A 20,732-nucleotide genomic window follows, 5' to 3' on the forward strand; every position below is an offset into this window, starting at 1 on the left:
AATATTTGTAATCTAGAATTTTTTTGTGCTATTTGATGATCAATACCATTTAGATGAAAATTAGTTTTTTTTTTAATTCTTTATAGATATGTTTTTAAAGGTTGCCAATTAGACAAGTTATGTTCGTATAAAATAAAACGAATAGGGGAATAAGAAAAAAAATGCGATAGCCAATGATGTGAAAAAATGGAATTAAATCCTACCTTAATGAATTAAACGCTTGCCGAATTAAACAATTAAACGCTTCCCGAAACGGTTACTTATATGCCCTTCCAGTAAGTACTGTTGACCTTACCCAATTGTAGTCGAACCCACTAGAAACCGCTAGCACTTGGTTTCAGTTATCATTTGCCAGTCCCCATGGTCATTTGAAGTTATAAGACAATAATGTAGAAAACAAAGTAAAAAATGAAGCAGCGTCTTCGCACAAGAAGTGCCTCCTCTGCTTAACCTAGGTTTGCCAGATGGCCGGGATTTACCTGGATTGTCCCGGAATTTCGTCTCCAGGAAGTGTCAGGAATCTTTCATAAAATTTGCCAAAAATGCCGGAATTTCAATTGCTCAAGGCATATGTTTTAATTTTTCCCATTTCTTAGAACGGAAAACGATTTGAAATTAAATCGCTTTCAAAAATAATTATGGTCTTGGATTTTCATAATTTTTATATGTACATTTGTCTGACAGATTTTTTGCCATTTCATTCAATCTCATCACTAACAGAAACAAATCGATTAACTATCACTGTCTTTCGAATCATCAGCTTTCACTTGAGTAGAAAATGTAAAAAATATACGCACATATCTAATTTTATTTCAAACGTTTTTCTGTGAAAAGTATTTTTACAAATTATAATTATCAGCACAGAAAAAAATATCACCAAAATATTTCCAATTAAAAAGTTAATTGAAGTTGAAAATTTGTTCAATTAATAAATTAATTGATACAATTAACTTTTTAATCATGATAGAAACATTAAGTTAATTAAGTCAATGATTGAAATTTTTAAAATGTTTAATTAAAAAATTAATTGATACAATTAACTTTTTAATCAAATTCGGAAGACTAATTCAGTTAAAAAAAGTGCTGATTTTTTTTTTACTTTTTTAATTAAAAATGTATTTCAAACAATCATTTGTTAATCCAAATAAAAACTCTAAGCCAATCTAACTAAGTAATTAAAAATAGTTACATTTTTTAATTAATAAATTAATTGCGTTTTGCAATCAACATCAATGTGCGTGATGTGCGTAATTATAGACCGATTTCGAAACTGTCAAATGTATCTAAATTATTGGAACACTTGGTTTATGATAAGATATCATCAGTAGTACAGCGCTGCATTTCGGAATCACAGCATGGTTTTGTAAAGAATCGCTCAACATTGTCAAATTTGTTAGTTTTTAATAAATATCTTTTACAAAGTTTAGAGCAAGGTTATCAAGTAGATACTATTTACTTAGATTTTTGTAAGGCGTTTGATAAGGTGTCTCATAGTATACTTCTGTTGAAACTTAGTACAATCGGATTTCATTCTCATATGTGGCGTTGGTTAATGTCTTATTTGATTTCACGCCGATGCTTTGTTTGCGTTGATGGTTCAAAATCTATGGAATATATAGCAACCTCCGGTGTGCCCCAGGGAAGTATACTTGGGCCCTTATTATTTATTTTGTTTCTTAATGATATAACTAGCGCATGTTCTTTTTCTAAGGTTTTAATATTTGCCGATGATATCAAGCTTTTTGCAAGAATCAATTGTGTCGCTGATACACGCTTGCTTCAGGCTGATATTAATTGTTTATCATCTTGGTGTATAAGGAATTTATTGCCACTTAATGTCTTAAAATGCTTTCATTTACCATATACTCGTAGGACACACTTGATTGAGTCGTCGTACTTTATTAATGATAGTGAACTTCAAAAAGTGCTTAGTATTCGTGATTTGGGAATTGTGTTTGATTCCAAACTTACATATAAATTACATATTGACTATATAATGTCTAAGGCATATTCTATGTTAGCATTTGTGAAGAGGAATTGTAAGGAGTTTTTGGATCCCTATACCAGGAAGTCTCTATATGAGGCCTATGTTAGGTCTAGGCTGGAATATGCTTCCATTGTGTGGAATCCTATATATAAATTGCATTGTGAACGGATTGAAAAATTACAGAGAAGATTTATTAAATTTGCTTTAGTATCTGTACCTTTTACGGAGCCTTTGCCCTCATATCAAGCTAGATGCAGATTAATTCATTTGGAATCCCTTGAGAACCGTAGATTAAAATTTTCTGTTTTGTTTATTTTTAAGGTAATTAATGGATTTATAGATTGTCCCCCTCTTCTAGAGATTATTGGTTTTAATATACCAGTACGGAATCTTAGACGTCATGACTATTTTAATATTCCTTTTCATAGGAGTAATTATGCTTCTTGCGAGCCCATTTTGAGAGCTTTAAAAGAATTTAACAAGTTGAATAATATCTTTAATTTAGATTTTTCAATTTCTCTAAATAAATTTATTAATACTTTAGATTTAATTTATTTTTAAGATTGCTAGTCTGTAAGGATTGTAATCCATAGACTTAAATAAATAAATAAATAAATAAAATTTTTAATTGAATCAATTAAAAAATTAATTGAATTTTGCTGAAAAAATCAATTAATTTTTTAATCAAGAATTTTTTCTATGCCCAATTAAAACTGTGATTGATACTATCATTTTCGTGATTGAAGACATTTCAATTAAAAAATTAATTGGATCAATTAATTTGGTGATTGAATCAGAGAAAAAATTTTTTGTGTGAGTGCACGGTTAGTGTCCAACTCTATTCAAGTCTGTATTGCCTCCCAACAATTCAAAATCGATTTTATCCCTATCACTACCATATGTTAGACTCTTTAGTGACACTATAACAATCGCCAACTGTGATGCAAAATATACCCAAAATGCATGTCCATGGCGATACCCAAATTCCTAGTATCGAAAGGCATTACGAAAGAAGCAGCGATCTAAATTTTGTTTTGCCACAACCGACAGTAATTTACAGTAAATGAGTTTAGGCTTCCGATTTTCAAAGGACAACTTGATACAAAATCATCGCAGCCATCTTGGGAAAAAGTTTCAGAGGCTCCAACATATTGAGGAATTTAAACTATTCAGGAATTGCAACTATTTTTGAAAATTGTGACTGTTTTTGCTTGTCCCGACCAATCCCGGAATGTACGGCGCAATGTCCCGGATTTCGGCAATCATCATCTGGCAACCCTAGCGTCACCATATTATTGGGATATACTCGATTCCAAGTTTACGAACATGGAGTCGATGAATTACCCCAATGCGTAGATAACCTTCATAAGATATTAAGTTTCTGTTCTCTTGAGCAGACACCGAAAATATGTACACAGTCACTGAAATTAAGAATGTTTTTCTTCTGAAAGCCACTCTTAATAGTAACATTACATATATAACTCTTTTTCCTTATCTCTCAACTTATATTATTTATATTGAATTTTTAATTGGTGATTCAAGTTCGTGGAGATAAATTGTTATATTGTGGAAACACTTTAAATAATTCACTCATATATTTATGTTACTATTTAACTTAATTTTTATTAATTTACTATAATTTTTCGAAAAGCACTCTTTAATTTTCCAAAAGCTGTTTTTAACACCGTAAAAATACCCAATTACTGAAATCGTTTTCTGTGGGTATATTCAATTACCCAGTAAAATGTCATATATGCTCATTAACAAATAAAACTGTCACATTTCACTATGTCCAGATTATCTATATAGTGTCGCTCAATGCGGTATTAACATAAATCATTATTGCTATCCGTTTTCCATTTGGTCACAATAGATTTGTAAATTTGTAAGATTTTTTATATAAGAGAAGAATTTGATGTTTCCGTCAATCGTTTAATCTTTCCACTAACTATAAAATAACTCAATAGCAATAGTAATCCGCCTGCAACTCCTATTAACTAGAGTTATATACATAAATACATATGTCATTAGATCTTGTAATCTCAAAATTAATTCCAAATGATTGCAAAACAAAATACTTAGCACAGCTTTACTACAAATAACAAGTACCCAGCAAAATGACAAAGATATATACTTAGAAAAAATACTATAGCATACAAACATTCGCAGCAAAAAAAATAAAGCACAAAAAAACGTCATACAAAGTGTGTTCAAAGATGATAAAATCTTAATAGCTATTTATGTCAAAATATTTGATTTAAACATGATTTTTGTTAACATGGAGTCAAGAGGGGAAGGTTGTTGTTGTTGCACTTGTTCAATTACAATGTAGTGGCAAGTACGTGTGACAAGCAGCTGAAGTAGACACAGTAAATTTTTAGCAAGGCTTAGTTATATTTGTTTACTCGCATGCAGAGAGTAGAAGTTTAACTGTTCTTATTCAATTTGGTGAATTTGGTGATAAACTTATTAAAATTTAAATGTTTAATTAGATTTAAATCGCTATAGAGATCTCAACAAAAGACTTAAGAAACGAACTTGTTACCATAAAATACTACGAACTCTAAAAACGAAATATTTGATAATTAATATGAAAAATAAAATCGAGCTAGACTTATCAATACGGGATACGTCCCTCGTTAGATATGCTGGGCCCTCCTCATATTTGAATAAGTAATATATTCTTCAACATTTTTCCTTTTAATTCAAAAAACCAAGCCAAGACAAGTCCCTTCTTTTTTAAGTCTTTTTTTGTTTTTTTTTTTATTTATTTAAGCAAATACATATTTATGCTTAACTTATACTACAACTAATCTCTATTATGAAGAAGTGACTAATCAATAGTTTAGTTATTAACATCAGTAGATTTACAGAAATTATTATATACGATATATAGTATATTTAGTAGAACTAAGACAATTATTGTTGTACAAATTTTTATTGGAATTGAGGCTTTCATATATTAAAGCAAGTTAATAAATCGTGCGGTTTGAAACGACACAATCTTCTAGGTTGATTTGAAGTTTAGAGTAAATTACGGACTTCGCGATTAGTATGGTTCTGTAGGCGGGTAGGTTAGGTTAGATATAGTGGCAGCCCGATATTTCAGGCTCATTTAGACTATTCAGTCCATTGTGATACCACAGTGGTGAACTTATCTTTTTTCACTGAATGCTGCCCGATTTTATGCTAAGCTCAATGACAAGGGACCTCCTTTTTATAGCCGAGTCCGAACGGCGTTCCACATTGCAGTGAAACCACTTAGATAAGCTTTGAAACCCTCAGAAATGTCATCAGCATTAATGATTTGGGATAATCCACCGTTGAAAAACTTTTTGGGGATTGGTCGAAACTGGGTTTGAACCCACGACCCTCTGTATATATGCTAACCATTGCACCACGGCGGTGTGTTCATTTTTAAGGTCACTACTTCGGATATAAAGGGTGATTCTTTTGAGGTTAGGATTTTCATGCATTAGTATTTGACAGATCACGTGGGATTTCAGACATGGTGTCAAAGAGAAAGATGCTCAGTATGCTTTGACATTTCATCATGAATAGACTTACTAACGAGCAACGCTTGCAAATCATTGAATTTTATTACCAAAATCAGTGTTCGGTTCGAAATGTGTTTCGCGCTTTACGTCCGATTTATGGTCTACATAAATAAGCTACGTAAATAAGCAAAATTGCCGCATTTGGAGTGAAGAGCAACCAGAAGCCGTTCAAGAACTGCCCATGCATCCCGAAAAATGCACTGTTTGGTGTGGTTTGTACGCTGGTGGAATCATTGGACCGTATTTTTTCAAAGATGCTGTTGGACGCAACGTTACGGTGAATGGCGATCGCTATCGTTCGATGCTAACAAACTTTTTGTTGCCAAAAATGGAAGAACTGAACTTGGTTGACATGTGGTTTCAACAAGATGGCGCTACATGCCACACAGCTCGCGATTCTATGGCCATTTTGAGGGAAAACTTCGGAGAACAATTCATCTCAAGAAATGGACCGGTAAGTTGGCCACCAAGATCATGCGATTTGACGCCTTTAGACTATTTTTTGTGGGGCTACGTCAAGTCTAAAGTCTACAGAAATAAGCCAGCAACTATTCCAGCTTTGGAAGACAACATTTCCGAAGAAATTCGGGCTATTCCGGCCGAAATGCTCGAAAAAGTTGCCCAAAATTGGACTTTCCGAATGGACCACCTAAGACGCAGCCGCGGTCAACATTTAAATGAAATTATCTTAAAAAAGTAAATGTCATGGACCAATCTAACGTTTCAAATAAAGAACCGATGAGATTTTGCAAATTTTATGCGTTTTTTTTTTAAAAAAAGTTATCAAGCTCTTAACAAATCACCCTTTACTATACGTCGCTTCTTATCACTTTGTTTTGAAACCTTTGTATATTTTCGATGGAACTGTTTGCCGTACATCCTCATATTTTAATGTCATATAGCCATATTTGTTTTAATGTTTGTTTATATATTAAGAGCTTATTATTTGTGAAGAGGACTGATTTTTTTTTTTAACTTGCGGTATTTAATATTTAGTTCTTCGCACTTTTTATTTTTAGAGGTTTGTATCTTGAGGCAATTTTCGCAAAGTCAACATGAACAGATTTGGTACTTTTCTAGAAGCTTGAAAAAAACGGCGATTATCTTTCTATTCTAGTGATTTTTTTAACTTAGCGAGTAGTTTTTGTAGGCTTGAAAAAATAAGAAAAAAAATGGCACGGAAAAAGTTTACAAAATTTATTGGCCCAATGTGACTCAATTCAGCGTTCAATCAGCCGAAAAATTCCACATAGTACTGCATTGTAATAGTTTTACTCTTCTCCAGGTAGTCAGTGTGGATCGCATTATGGGAACTCCAACTTATTTAATCCAACTGAAAAGTAAACGCTATCTCGAGGCCTGTTTCCAGCTATGTAGTTTGGAGACAAAAAAGTTGTACGAGGAAAAATTATAAGAATGGTCCAATAGGTCGAAAACAAATTTACCATTTTGATAGTGTTGAGGAAGGGAGGTGTGAGCCGGTGCGTTTTAATAGTGAAAGAGTACTTTAGAGACGGGCTTTTTTCCATTCAACGTTTAATGGAGTCAAAAATTCTGCATAGTATAGTGCGTCGGTCGTACGAAACAGTACAGTACTGGGGTCGTTTTACGCTTTTCCAGTAAGACAATGTCGATCTCAATTTGTAACTTTAACAGAACTTCTTCTTCGAATCGATTACTCTTGCGGTAGACAGTGAGGCAAAAGGAATTTGAGAATAACAAGTTAAGAAATAGTACATAATTACACATCCAAATGGCCTGTAATAATTTCAATTTCATTTTTATTGGCACCTAAAACCCAACTCTTCATACACTGCAAATTAATTCATCTAATTATCCACATTAGAAAAATATCATTTAGGGATTTTAATAAGACTTCGTCCAATAAATTTTTCCTTATAAAATTAATTTCATTATTTCATCTGGTCATAAGCAACATATCACAAAAACATATTTCTCGCTTTCAAGCTGAATGACACAATTTTCTGAACAGCTTAAAGGTTGGATTTTAAAAATATTGATATTTATTTAAGCATATATATCATACAAAAATTTACCGACCTAACGACACCATTACAAAAAGCTATATTTGTTAAATTGAAAGTATTTTTTTTTCTTATTTAAGCCAACACTTTAAGATAGGATTATGCGTTACTATAAATGCATTTTTCACATTGGTGTATAACATAAAAATGACAATAAATATAACTTAGTGTAGTTCATTGAGGTGGTATATGGTGTGAAGTCACTATCGATGTTTTCGATTTGGACTTGAAGTAGGAGTTATAGTTAGTTAAAGTTGCGGCTGGAGAAAATATATGTATGGTGTTGTTGTAACAAATAACGCATTTTACGCATGTCCACAAAAATACACACAGAGGCACTAAAGTATGAAAAGGGGCAATATCTACTATTGAAATTGTATACAGAAGTTTATATTCTATTGTATAATGTATCAGATTCCATTTTTCTTATTTCTAAAGAGGTCAAAAAATTGAGTTTCTAAATTCGACTTTTTGGAAAAAAAAATCGGAAAGTTGACTATATACACTTCAGAAAGTTGACATATTGATTACGATTACAATTCATCTCCTATATGGTGGAATTTAGCAAATATATGCTAGTTACTCTTTACCTCGCTTAATTTATTCGGTAGGAATTGTATGGTGTGCACGCAGAGAAGGAATATGATCACCTCAAACATGTTTCAAAAGCAAAATGTTATTTTTGTATGATGACCATGTAACATGTTTGTCACTAAAATGTTATTTTATCGTCAAATATAACCTGCTTGCCGAAATCAGATACATGATTTCCGAGAAAATAACATGGTTGCGTAAACCATGTTACATGGTCACCACCAAAAAATAACATTTTGCTCTTAAAACATATTTGAGGTGATCATATTCCTTCTCTGGGTGTGCTATTGAGTTGATTTGCCCTGACTCTTTCACTATTTCACACTTGTTTAGAACTAACATCTTGAACTATAAAACATCTTTGATTCGCGTTGGACTATTACTAACAAAATGTCTCTCTTGTTTTTCTATTTATAAAATAAACTTAAAAAATATGGATTGTGTTTATAACAGCCTTAGAAAAATATTTCAAATATTTTCAACTTTATATTGATGCATAAATGGTTAGTGCACCTTTTTATCTGGTTGACATGAATATATTAATATTTCTGGATTTCATCGATTGTCAGTCTAAACCATTTGAACATATGGTTACATTTCTTGGCCTCTCTATAAAGTATAAACTGCAGAAATTAACCACAGAATGATAAAATGCTATATGAGTTGTTATTTCCTTTTAAAGATCTACCTTTTCTTTGTGGCAAGCAGTGTCTCTTTTTGATATCTGCTCTATGGGGCTATTGTTTGACGGTAGCAGCACCTTAGTCTTAAAGCTATAATTATATTATTACTTCAATAACAATTTTCAACATAAGTTTTGTGATATCTCCAATAACATTGAATTAATGGGGGGAATAATAGGGATGTCAATGAATAAATATTTACCATAAATATAAGGATTGTGAGATATAAGAAATTTTTATTAACAAAAACTTAAAGACAACAATAATTTATAAACAATACTCAAAAGAAATTCAAAAATGTGACCTTTCCCTAAAGATTTTGGTATTAATTGCGAGCGATAAATAAGACTTCTTTAAAATACTGTGTTTATGGAGTTGTCTAGCTTGAAATCTAGGCCCAATAAAATTAAAATACGGATCGTTTTCATCGAATTGTATTCTCTTTTTTCAATATAGTGACAAAGTTATTCGTGTAAATATAAATGTCAGTGATTTTTTTATTTAATCTTAAAATAAATAATTAAAGATGAAAAATTATAAAAATAAGTTAACTTAAGGATTTTTTTTTTATCAATAATATTGTTTTTACTTTAAACAAAATTACACTGAAAAAACAGTGACCCACCAGGAAGAAAACTTTTGGTTAATTTTAGAAAATTTTGAAAATTTTAACCAAACAGTATTACAAGCGCTGGCGTCAAGCCCATATCACAAAAATAAGTAAATATTTTTCAACAAATTGAAGAAAAATTTTTAGACATAATTTTTTTTTTTTTTCGCTTGTTAAAGAAAAATTTGTAGTTTGAAGGAAAAAAATGGAGTTAAAAATTGCAAGAATGTCTTTAATGGCATACAAAGTTCATGATGGAAACATTTGTAGTAATATTTACAAATTTAAAGAAATAATGAACTATTTTGTGAGAAATACAAATTTAGTAAATTTTTTATGCTTAATTCGTGTATAACTTTTTCCTGGTTTTTAGTTCATTTATCTATCGTACGTAAAAAATTATTAGGGTAAAGGAAACTTTCTCCAAACATAATAATTCCATGAACTAAAAGAAAGTTAAATTGGCTTTAGTGAAATAGAGAGTTCACTTTTTTGAGTGTACTTCAAAGACATACGACTTTAACAGAGGGACACAAACAATCCGTGGGCTAAATGTATTGAAAAAAAAAAAATCAATGAAATGAACTTCTCTCTTAGCTATGAATGCTGCCCGATTCTATGACAAGGGACCTCATTTTGATAGTCGAACGATGTTTCATATTATGAGGAAGCACTCAGAAATTTCACCAGCATTACTGAGTGGGGATAATCCACCGCTGAAAAACTTTTAGATGTTTGGTCGAATCTGCTATTGAAACCACGACTTTTTTTATGCATGGCGGGCAGGCTAACCATCCCCCCTTGTATAGATATACGCACGTATGGACCAACGAACGAATAGTTTGGTAAGATAGATAGAAACGGGCAGTCTACCCCTTTCAAACGATGAACTGGAGAATTGATCGATAGAGTAAAGATCGGATGTCATTAGATGGACAGTAAACATGTGGTGTGTCTGATAGACCTAAAAGTTTTTTCCTTCTAGAAAAACTCCCAATATTATACAAACACGACAACCCCTTTATGATCACCAACGACGTCATTCACAATGTCGTCCTCGTCATTATTGTCATGAGGCGGCTGCTATCAGGGATACCAATAATGATGGTGATGATGATGACGACACAAAACCAAAGATGATGTATCACTCACTCACTTAAGACAGCAGCCATCGCTCAATGTAAGGCTACTGCCAATACGTGCCTCCTATAAAACAGATGGACAAACAACCGTACCACAAACATGGAACACAAGATAATAGAGGGTGGGGAAAAAGTGGACTCACTGAATAAAGTTTACCATAATGGTAACTATACTCTGTACTTTGCAATGAGTTCCACTATTGGCAATGTTGCATGTAACTTCACATATGGGAATGTTATACCCTACTATACCACTGCAATGGTTTAGAGTTTGAAAGTTTTATCTTAAGTTTTGTTTTCTGAAAATGCAAATCTAAAATACTATAACAGTAGTAATCATAAGGAAGAAAATTTCCAATAATATTCTTAGTAAGAACGAATTTCACTACGACGTTTTATTGTACCCTAAAAGACTATTTTCATTTTGATTTGCCTTAAGATATACCACCCTATACCCATATATATGACGGATGATACACACTTTTCAACTCAGTATTATTTTTTGTTAAACTTGTCTGTTTGTAATGTAATGAATATCAGCCTTTAGATTAAAAAAAAACTCTAATCTACATTTAGCCAAAATCGCCAAAATGACTTTTTACGGCAGAATCTAAAATTCAACTTAGAAGCAAAAAGGTAAGGTGATGTTGGCCATTTTATGTCGACGATTGTTCAAAAAGTCGCAACGTCAAAAATCGACTTTTCAAACGTCACCAAAAGTCGAAAGTCAAATTTTCCAAAATTTTAAAATATGGAGTTTAGCAAATTCAGAAATAACGGAATTTTGCAAAAACCAAAATCGACTTTTAAACTTATTAAAAGCGAAAAAATTTAAATATTCGATATGTCCAGTTTTCCAAATTTTTGTAAAATCGACTTTTAGAATTTGGTTCAAATCCTTGCCAAAATTACTTTTTACGGCAGAATCTAAAATTCAACTCTGAAGCAAAAGTGCAAGGCGATGTGGGCCATTTTATGTCGACAATTGATTAGAAAGTCGCAACGACAAAAATCGACTTTTCAAACGTCACCAAAAGTCGAAGTCAAATTTTCCAAAATTTTAAAATAAGTAGTTTTGCAATTCAGAAGTGGCGGAATTTTGCAAAAACCAAAATCGACTTTTTAGACTTATTAAAAGCGAACGAACTTAAAGATACGATAAGTCCTGTTTCCAAAAATTTTATAAAATCACCTTTTTGAATACGGTTGAAAATCCCTAATCACCACCTGAATTTATTTAACTCTATATGGAAAACTTGTATACAATCATAGGATTGTGATGAGCATTTATTCTGTAATTGACTGGCTTGAATTAAATGAAATCCATTTAAATTTTAAGTTGTAAATATTTTAGGGCATTCTGCATTCGTCCACATTTCACCCTTACTATTTTCCGTACTTACATTAGTTTAATTTCCAGTCGTACTGCGTCTGCCAATATTCGTGTCCACCACAAACTTTATGTGGCGTTCTCCTCTCCATAGTTATTGTTGTTGTATTTTGTTTTTTTGTTGGTATTATTATTGTGGTTTTTATGTTTTTGGTGTTGGGTGGCATGATGGACAACATCACTTTTGATGCCTGGCCACAACCAGAAAAACGTTCGTTTGCAACTGTCTGGTTACAAAATGGACAGGGCCAGACCGACATTCGGATGGACAAACAGACTCTTGGTGATTGTGTTGTGTGCGATTTTACAGTTGATAGCATTTTACGTATAATTGAATTAAAAGAAAATATGGTATGTACGACTTTTTTATATCTTCAATTTTTTTTTGCTGCGAAGACTTCAGATCTGCTCCCTACTTCGCAGTGGGAAGTGAAAAAAAAGGGATGCCAGGATATAAGGCGATAGTAACTAAGGGAATTTTTAAAATCCATGAATTTCTTCTAGATCAAATTCCATGGCAATATAATAAAAACTCAGTCATTAAAAATTATATTACACAAATATCATAAAGGACAAGAAAAACTTCTTTCAAATAAATCGGACGGGAAAAAGTATAATTTCTCAATACTTTATTTGGCAATTTATTTGTTAAAATAGCTTCATTTTTGCTATATACTCTTGGCTCCGAGATACTCCGTAGGCGCTAGAGCAATACGATAGTTCATTCTTATTATCTTTGAGATAGTAAGAATGACATAATTGGAATAAAGAAAAATTCGTTTGGCTGGTATAAATTTCTTACAAAATTTTAAAAACAAACTAAAACGTGAAATTTTTGTCATTTAGCAAGCAAAGATTCTAAGATATATGAAAAGTGACATTTGCCAACGAGAAGTTCTTTGAAATGCTGCTAAAAACAGGCTTTTGCTTTCTATAGAAAAGCAAATGTTAAAAATGGTGGAATACGCGGATGATACCATTAAAAGACATCTGTGGATTATTTGCAAGTGAGGAAGAATTATAGCATAGGGACTCTCTTCCCTTTAAATGCGAGAAATACTTGGACGACGGAAGTCATATATAAATGCAAAAAATGGGGATTAAATATTGCGATTCGGAAAAGGATCGGTACACTGCAGTTCTCCAAATAATAATAATTCCAGGAAATTTACTGTAGTCTTTTTTCAGCCTTTTCTGTCAATCTAACGTTGAAATCTCTATTTCCAAGAAGCCTTACTCTCAGAAGACCTCTCATATTTTTAGTTTTTAAAATTCCCAATATTGCCAAAGCCTACAAATATTCTCATCATGACATCCCAAGCTTTCAAACATTTATTTAATAAGTTTATTGGGACCCATTAAAATTTAGTTGTTTTTTTATGGTTTATTTATTATTTTTTTGTTTTATTGAAGTTTTTCACTTTTATACTTATTCGGTTTTGTATGTCCATTTTTTTTTATCTTTACAGCTTAAAGTTATGATTTTGGATAAAAACGATAGTCCTCCTGTATTTCGTGATTTACCATTGTCATTCAATGTTAGTGAAGATTTGACAGCTGGTCACTTGATTGCCACCATACGTGCTTGGGATCCTGACACATTGGGCTCTTTGACATTTAGCCTAATGGGTGGTGATAATGGAAAGTTTTTGCTGGAACCTGATACGGGAAAGTTACGCTTGAAGGATGCCTTAGATCGTGAGATAAAGGATAACTATAAGCTACGTGTTCGTGTAAGCGATGGTGTACAGAATACTGAGACCATTGTAGAAATTGAGGTGAGTCATTGTTATAAATAAATTTTAAAATGTTAATTAAAGGATAGATTTTCAATAGAAGTTTCGTATAAGATAAACTTTCGAATCGAAAAGAAATCATATAAAACATATCCCTAAGAATGTTCAATGTTTGAAAAATGTATTGGAACAAATTTTAATAATGTACTGCAATAATGACAGAATCTTGCAAATAGATCCAAAATTTTCCTCTACCTATTTTTCAAATAGTTATAGAAGCTATCACATCGGATAACCCTAAATTCCGACTTTGGAACAAATATTTCTCTCTGTACATATCTCATTTAACCAACGCTATTCTAGAAATCATTTCTGTCATTAATTTACACGCTTAATTTTTAACAGAAAATATCACATAAATTTCAATTTGCTTTTGTGTTGTATTAATGGCGTTAAAAAATGTTGAAGTAATCCTTTTGAATGCCTACAATATCATCAATGAGACTGGATTCATTAAAGTTGTAAAATATATGGCTCAAGTCACACATTCAACCAAATTTACATGGAATAACACACCGAGAATAACAAAAATGAAATCATTTAATTTGGTATGCATATATTTTACCATATATGCAAAATATCCAAAAGACCTGAAGGACAAGCAAAAAAAAAATGCAGTTAAAAAGCAATGAAAGTTTTCGTTTTGGATCGGGATGAGTTGAAAAGCGATGAATTTTATAGGGACTTTGTCAGTATCAGCATCGTAGTCAGTATCAGCGGCTTCGCATCATTCTTCAGTATTTCGGATTATTAGAAAAAAATAAAAAAAAAGTTTAAAAATATATTTGTTTCCACTATGATTCATCCACTAGGTAACACTAGACCAATATCTTTTGCCATTCCAATATTTTTTTGGAAATTTCGATTATTTTATTTTCGACTATGATACTATGATTTATACCCGCTAAGATTCAGAAAACTTAAATTTTTGGCGAAAGCAACCTTAAACAAATGATTAGTTTTATATATTACGTAAAAAAATCCCAGCAAAAAAATTTGGAAGTTCTTGTAAAGGCACAACTTTAAAAGCACTTAACTGCGCAGGAAGTTCATTTTAGTCATTTTTGTATATTTCGCTTTTTTTCATATTTTTAATGGAAAAACTTTTGTTTCAAATAGGTTAAAAAAAGATTAAGAGTTAATAAAATGGTGAAAATTATTTAAATTTTGCCGCAAAAATGCCAAACCCATTCTAGAAAAATTGTGAATTTTTGAAAATATGTCATGTCAAACGTTCCACACAAGCGTAAGAATGCATTAAAATTCATAAAAAATTTTAAAAATTATTTTTTTTGTCAAAATATAACAAATATCTTAATACGTATTCAAAACACTGAATTCGCATCACACCTTAAAAAGGGATGCAAATTCAGTGCGCCTGCTGGTGAAATGGTGGACATCCATCCTATGACAAGCCCATGTTAAATTCATCGATTCTGCGCCAATTTTCCACCACTTCCGGATCCAAAAAGAAAATGTTCACTACTTTTTTGGCGACGCTTTTCTTGCTGGGGAAGTTATTAAGAAGTGAAAATTATCTCTAGAAGAAAATTTTCGGATGTACGAGGGCAGTTCGGAAACTTCTTAGCCTAGCACAAAAAGCGCGGAATAAACAGAAAAAAGTTAAGTGATTTGGAAACTTCCATCTCTGTTATGAACACATGTTAAATTTTGTTTCGATCTGGCAACTCCGATCGAGTGCCGCAGTTGTTAACAGTCGATCAAAAACGCATAAGAAAATAAAATGGAGTTTAAGCGTCGTTTCATAACTGTTGGTGAGACATGGATCCAACACTATACTCCAGAGATAAAAGAACAATCCAAACAATGGACTTAAGCTGGAGGAAGTGCCTTAAAGAAGGCAAAAACAATTCAATCGGCTGGTAAGGTTATGGCAGCAGTTTTTTGGGACTTTTATTGATTGACTATCTGCAAAAGGGTAAAACAATAAATTCAGAGTACTATGGCAACCTTTTGAATCAATTAAATGTAAAAATTCGAGAAAAACGTCCTGGCTTACAACACAATGGCTAAAATCAACGAATTAAAGTACGAGTACTTATTCTCTTGATTTAGTTTTTTGGGACTTTTATTGATTGACTATCTGCAAAAGGGTAAAACAATAAATTCAGAGTACTATTGCAACCTTTTGAATCAATTAAATGTGAAAATTCGAAAAAAAGTCCTGGCTTACAACACAAAAAAATAATTTTTCATCAAGACAACGCACCAGCGCACAAGAGTGTTTTAACAATGGCTAAAATCAACGAATTAAAGTACGAGTACTTATTCTCTTGATTTAGTTCTCAGTGACATTTACTTGTCCCCAAATCTAAAAAAAATTCCTTGCTGACAAGCGTTTTACCTCAAATCAAGATGCAATTACAGTTGTAAACCACTATTTTGAAGACCTTGAGGAAAACTGTTTTAATCAAGGGATAGAATTGCTAGAAAAGCGTTGGAAAAAGTGTATTGAAGTTTCAGGAGATTATATTGAAAAATAAAAATATTTTTGAAAAAGAAGTTTCCGAACCGCCCTCGTACTTTAAAAGTAATGGGTTAGGAAAAAATTTCAATTTTTTTCCTGGGAAGTAATATTATCTATTTCAGATGTAGAAAAAGTGATGGTTTGATGCTGAAGTGTTTGAAGCCAAATTTTATGTTTATCTTCGCCAATGAAGGTAACATCTCTCATTTGTTTTGACAGAGAGCTGTAAGCAGTGTTACCAATATTGGGGATTTTTTCCCCAAATTGGATATATGTTTTCTTGGATGGGGACGAAATTTTTGATTTGGGGGCTCGGGGATTTAGTGGGGAATTTCCATAAAGTTGAGGATTTTGTGGAGATTATTTCGGGTTTCTACATTGCGCAGCGTATCTTCAAAATTTTATATGAAAAACTTTAAAAATATATCAATATTGGATATATTTTTTCTCGGATGGGGACGAAATTTTTGATTTGGGAGCTTGGGGATTTAGTGGTGAATTTCCATAAAGTTGAGGATTTTTGTGGAGATTATTTCGGTTTTCTACACTGCGCTGCGCATCTTCAAAATTTTATATGAAAAACTTTACTCCTTTTTATTCCACAATAGTCACGGAGCAATTGGGCTAGCAACGGGCACTGGACTTTATTGTGGGGACCCAAACGCTAATTTATAATTTTACTCAGCATGGATAAGACATATTTTACAATTGTGAAATCATTTCATGAGGACACGAGCTTCAATTTTGCACTCTCATCAGAGTTCATCACTGATGACCTTCATGTTGATCTCCCACACAATTTTAATACTTGAGAAGTAAATTTTCGTTCATGACATATGGTGACTGAAGTCTCATTTCAATTTCTCTAGCATTTGGTAGACGATCACTGGTCTCCTTATTTTATATTTCGAAATATCGATCTTATTTCATGATAAACATTTTATTAATATATTTTTCATAAAAACTTTATTGCGGATTTTTGGGGACAAAATGCTACCAATTCGAGTACAAGAGCCAGCAAAATACTGGTGGTAAGATAGATTATAATAGTACGGTGAATGTTGATGTCAAAAATGCATCTTTTTCTGTTTTTTTATTTTTATAATTCCTCCACCATAGATTAGATTTGGTATAATGATTCGTTAAACTATCCGTTGTGGAAGTATACCATATTTGTCGTTCCCTTTGTAACTCATCGAAATTCTGAATCGATGTAGCCATGTCCATCCGACGGTCTGTTGAAATAACAAAAACTTCTGAACGAAACAAGATATCGACTTGGTAGCCACCGTGTTGCAATGGTTATCATGCCCGCCTTGCATACACAAGGTCGTGGGTTCGATTCCTGCTTCGACCGAACACCAAAAAGTTTTTCAGCGGTGGATTATCCCACCTCAGTAATGCTGGTGACATTTCTGAGGGGTTTAAAGGTTTCACTGCGATGTGGAACGCCGTTCGGACTCGGCTCTAAACAGGAGTTCCCTTGTCATTGAGCTTAACATGGAATCGGGCAGCACTCAGTGATAAGAGAGAAGTTCACCAATGTGGTATCACAATGGACTGAATAGTCTAAGTGAGCCTGATACATCGGGCTGCCACCTAACCTAACCTAAGATACCGACTTTGCACATATAGTTATAAATGATGTCAGTTAGATAGAATTTCAACTGGCCCATACCGGACCACATTTAGATATATTCGCCATACAAACCGATTCCTAGAATTGGCTTTTTGAGCCTCCTGGTGGCGCAATTTTGTTGCGATCCGGATCGGCTTGTGATGCCATTTGCAAATCAATAAGTCGACCTTTAATTAAACATAAAATTTCCATTAACTAACTCTTTAGATATCCAATCAAATAAAATTTTGATGTCCCAAAAACGGGATACTCTTAATTTTATATTTGTATAAGATTTATTGCATTATATTGGCATTTGCTTAGAAGATATCTATAAGTAAATTTCGTAAAATAGAAAAGTCTACATTTTGATTCTGATTACAACAGTAATACCGTTGTCCCAGATATGCTATATATAAACCTATATAGCATATCTGGGACATTGGCTCTGGTATTCAGTCCAGTTTTATTAAAATCAATTTCGACAATGTTTCAGCATCATATTGCGATCACGGGTATCGTTTTTGTTTTCATTGACTTAGCCCCCAAACCAAGGCGTCTCATTGTAGCGAACAAAAAGTAAAGTTAAGAATATTTTCCTAAAGTGTTATTTGTAGGTTGAATACTTGTCAGTATAGCACCGTGATCAACCATAACGACAACAACTACAAAATTCCAGCAATATTCCAAAACCACGAGTGTATTGAGTTTAGTGTTGATCTGACTCTCTGTCCGTCCGTCTAGATGTTTTGGGGCATTTTGTAATCCATATTCTGATGTTATCGTCGAAAAGCATCTTTGTTTTAATACGAACGTTCTTTGTGGCAGGGAGTATGGTTTTAGTTTTGCCAAAAGCTATCACCATTTAGGAGGAAAGAAGGGACAAGCTGGTTGAGAGTGAGATAGAAGAAGAAATAAAACAACAAAGGCTGAGAGAGTTTCTTTTTTTGGATTATTAAAAACGGTCTTATTTACAAGAGAACAGAGAGGTAGATTTTTTCTTAAAAAAGGGAGATAGAACTATAGCCCGAGTATAGGCTGAAGCTAAAACTAAAAAGAATCCTATTTATACTTGAACCCCACAAACGCTTCTGCTTCAAGGAGATCTTCAATAAGGTACCAAAACATGTGTCCATAACATTTTGTGTTCGTCGTCTCTTACTAGTAGGGGGCGCAAATTTTTGAAAGTCACCTTTTTTTGTCTTGAGATCCAAGCTGTGACGGTATTGCAAAAAAAAATCCCATTTTATTGAAATGACTATACAAACGAACGTATGTACATAAAAAGGGAAGCGCATTGAAGTAATCACTGAGGCGTTCTTATTTAACACGTTGCAACCGATCAAATTACCAAAAACGATGAACAAAAAAAGTGATTCCATCGCCGCAGACTGTCACCTCAAGGCACAGGGACAAAGAGAGGAGGACTTGTAGAAGAACATACCACCACAGATAGGATGTGGGAAGTGAGAAGATTAAGAAACCAAACGATAAGATTGTTCAAACTAGTTGCAAAGAAAGACATTGACAGTTACGAAAACAAAACAAGAGTTACAAGAATTTCTAAAGTAGGCTAAAACCTGAACGATGAGCGATTAATGACCTCTAACGACTCTTTTTTTTTCATGTAATAGAAAGGACCATTAAAAAAATCATTGTCCAATATTATGGATGTATACAAGCAATTTCCCGAAGAAAATGGACATTTGGGTCTATGTGGAAAAGTTTTATTATAGATGTAAAATTATCAAAAATCGGTCAATAACGTTTCTCGACTGAAAAAAATATTAACCTATACTGAAAAATTAAGCAACATGAATTTTGGAACACGTAATTAACACAATGTTAAGGAAGAGTTTCTCCTATAAAGAATAAAGGTAGAATTACATACCATGCGTTCAATGCGTACAATGCGTCCGATGATTGAAGAGTTGAAATTTCTCTTTGCAATCAAAAGCTCGAATAGTCTGCCGCAAACAGAAAAAATCAACCCTTCCATCAACGCACGGATTGACGCATGGAGTGTAATTCAACCTTAAAGAAATTGTAATTAAAAAATATGTTTCTAAATTTGTTTCCATTAAATTTAGTTCACTCAATATGTGTCCTCAGTTAAATTCGAATGTCTATGGATTAAACCAAAGTACAGAAAAACTTTTTTTGTTTTAATGAAATAATCTTCGAATTATCACAGATATCGAATTTTTGGATTAAGGACAAAAAATGTAAAATATATTTGAAGCATTTGGTTTTTATGCTATTTTTGTTTTAATTAAGAAAAAAATGTTGAAGTATCTTTATATGTTGAATTTTTGAACTCATATTTATTTTACGAATTCGATAATAGTAAATTTTATAGCGTACACCAAAAATTAAATGTGATTGGCTCGAAAGATTTTTACCTTTCCTTAAGATTTTTGGTATTGATACCGAGCCAAAGATGCGGCTTGTTTAAAATAAAGAAATATTTTTATCTACCTATCTAGCTTTAAATCTAGAATTACTAAAATTAAAATTAGGATACAGATCTCATTTATGGAATCTTAATTATCCTTTCGCGGTATATTAATAAAGCTATTAACGTACAAACAAATGTCAGTTTAAGAATCCAAATTATAACAGACGCTTCAAAGTAAAAAAAATGTTTTCTACACTGATAAAAATATTGTCGTGAGGTCAAAGATTTCATGTCTTTAAAATACGAATACAAATTTTGCTTAGCATAGAAGACGCGTTTCACTAAAATAAAGTTATTTTCCTTGTCCAAAAGTCGATAAACTTTTCAATGAAGTCGTATTGTCCTTATAATTAAGTGATTTGAC

At 32.4% G+C, this 20,732-nt stretch overlaps 1 protein-coding gene across 1 annotated transcript in view; it reads left to right on the plus strand.

The window, feature by feature from the left end:
- ft (cadherin-related tumor suppressor fat) overlaps positions 1–20,732 on the plus strand; it is a 516,929-nt gene that overhangs the window by 420,292 nt on the left and 75,905 nt on the right. The window contains exon 2 of the mRNA XM_075296804.1: positions 13,478–13,786. Within this exon, the coding sequence (XP_075152919.1) occupies positions 13,478–13,786 (309 nt within the window). The remainder of the gene's footprint in view (positions 1–13,477; positions 13,787–20,732) is intronic.

The sequence above is a fragment of the Haematobia irritans genome, chromosome 2 (genome assembly GCF_050003625.1).
Source record: "Haematobia irritans isolate KBUSLIRL chromosome 2, ASM5000362v1, whole genome shotgun sequence".
In the NCBI taxonomy this organism is placed as follows: Eukaryota; Metazoa; Arthropoda; class Insecta; order Diptera; family Muscidae; genus Haematobia; species Haematobia irritans.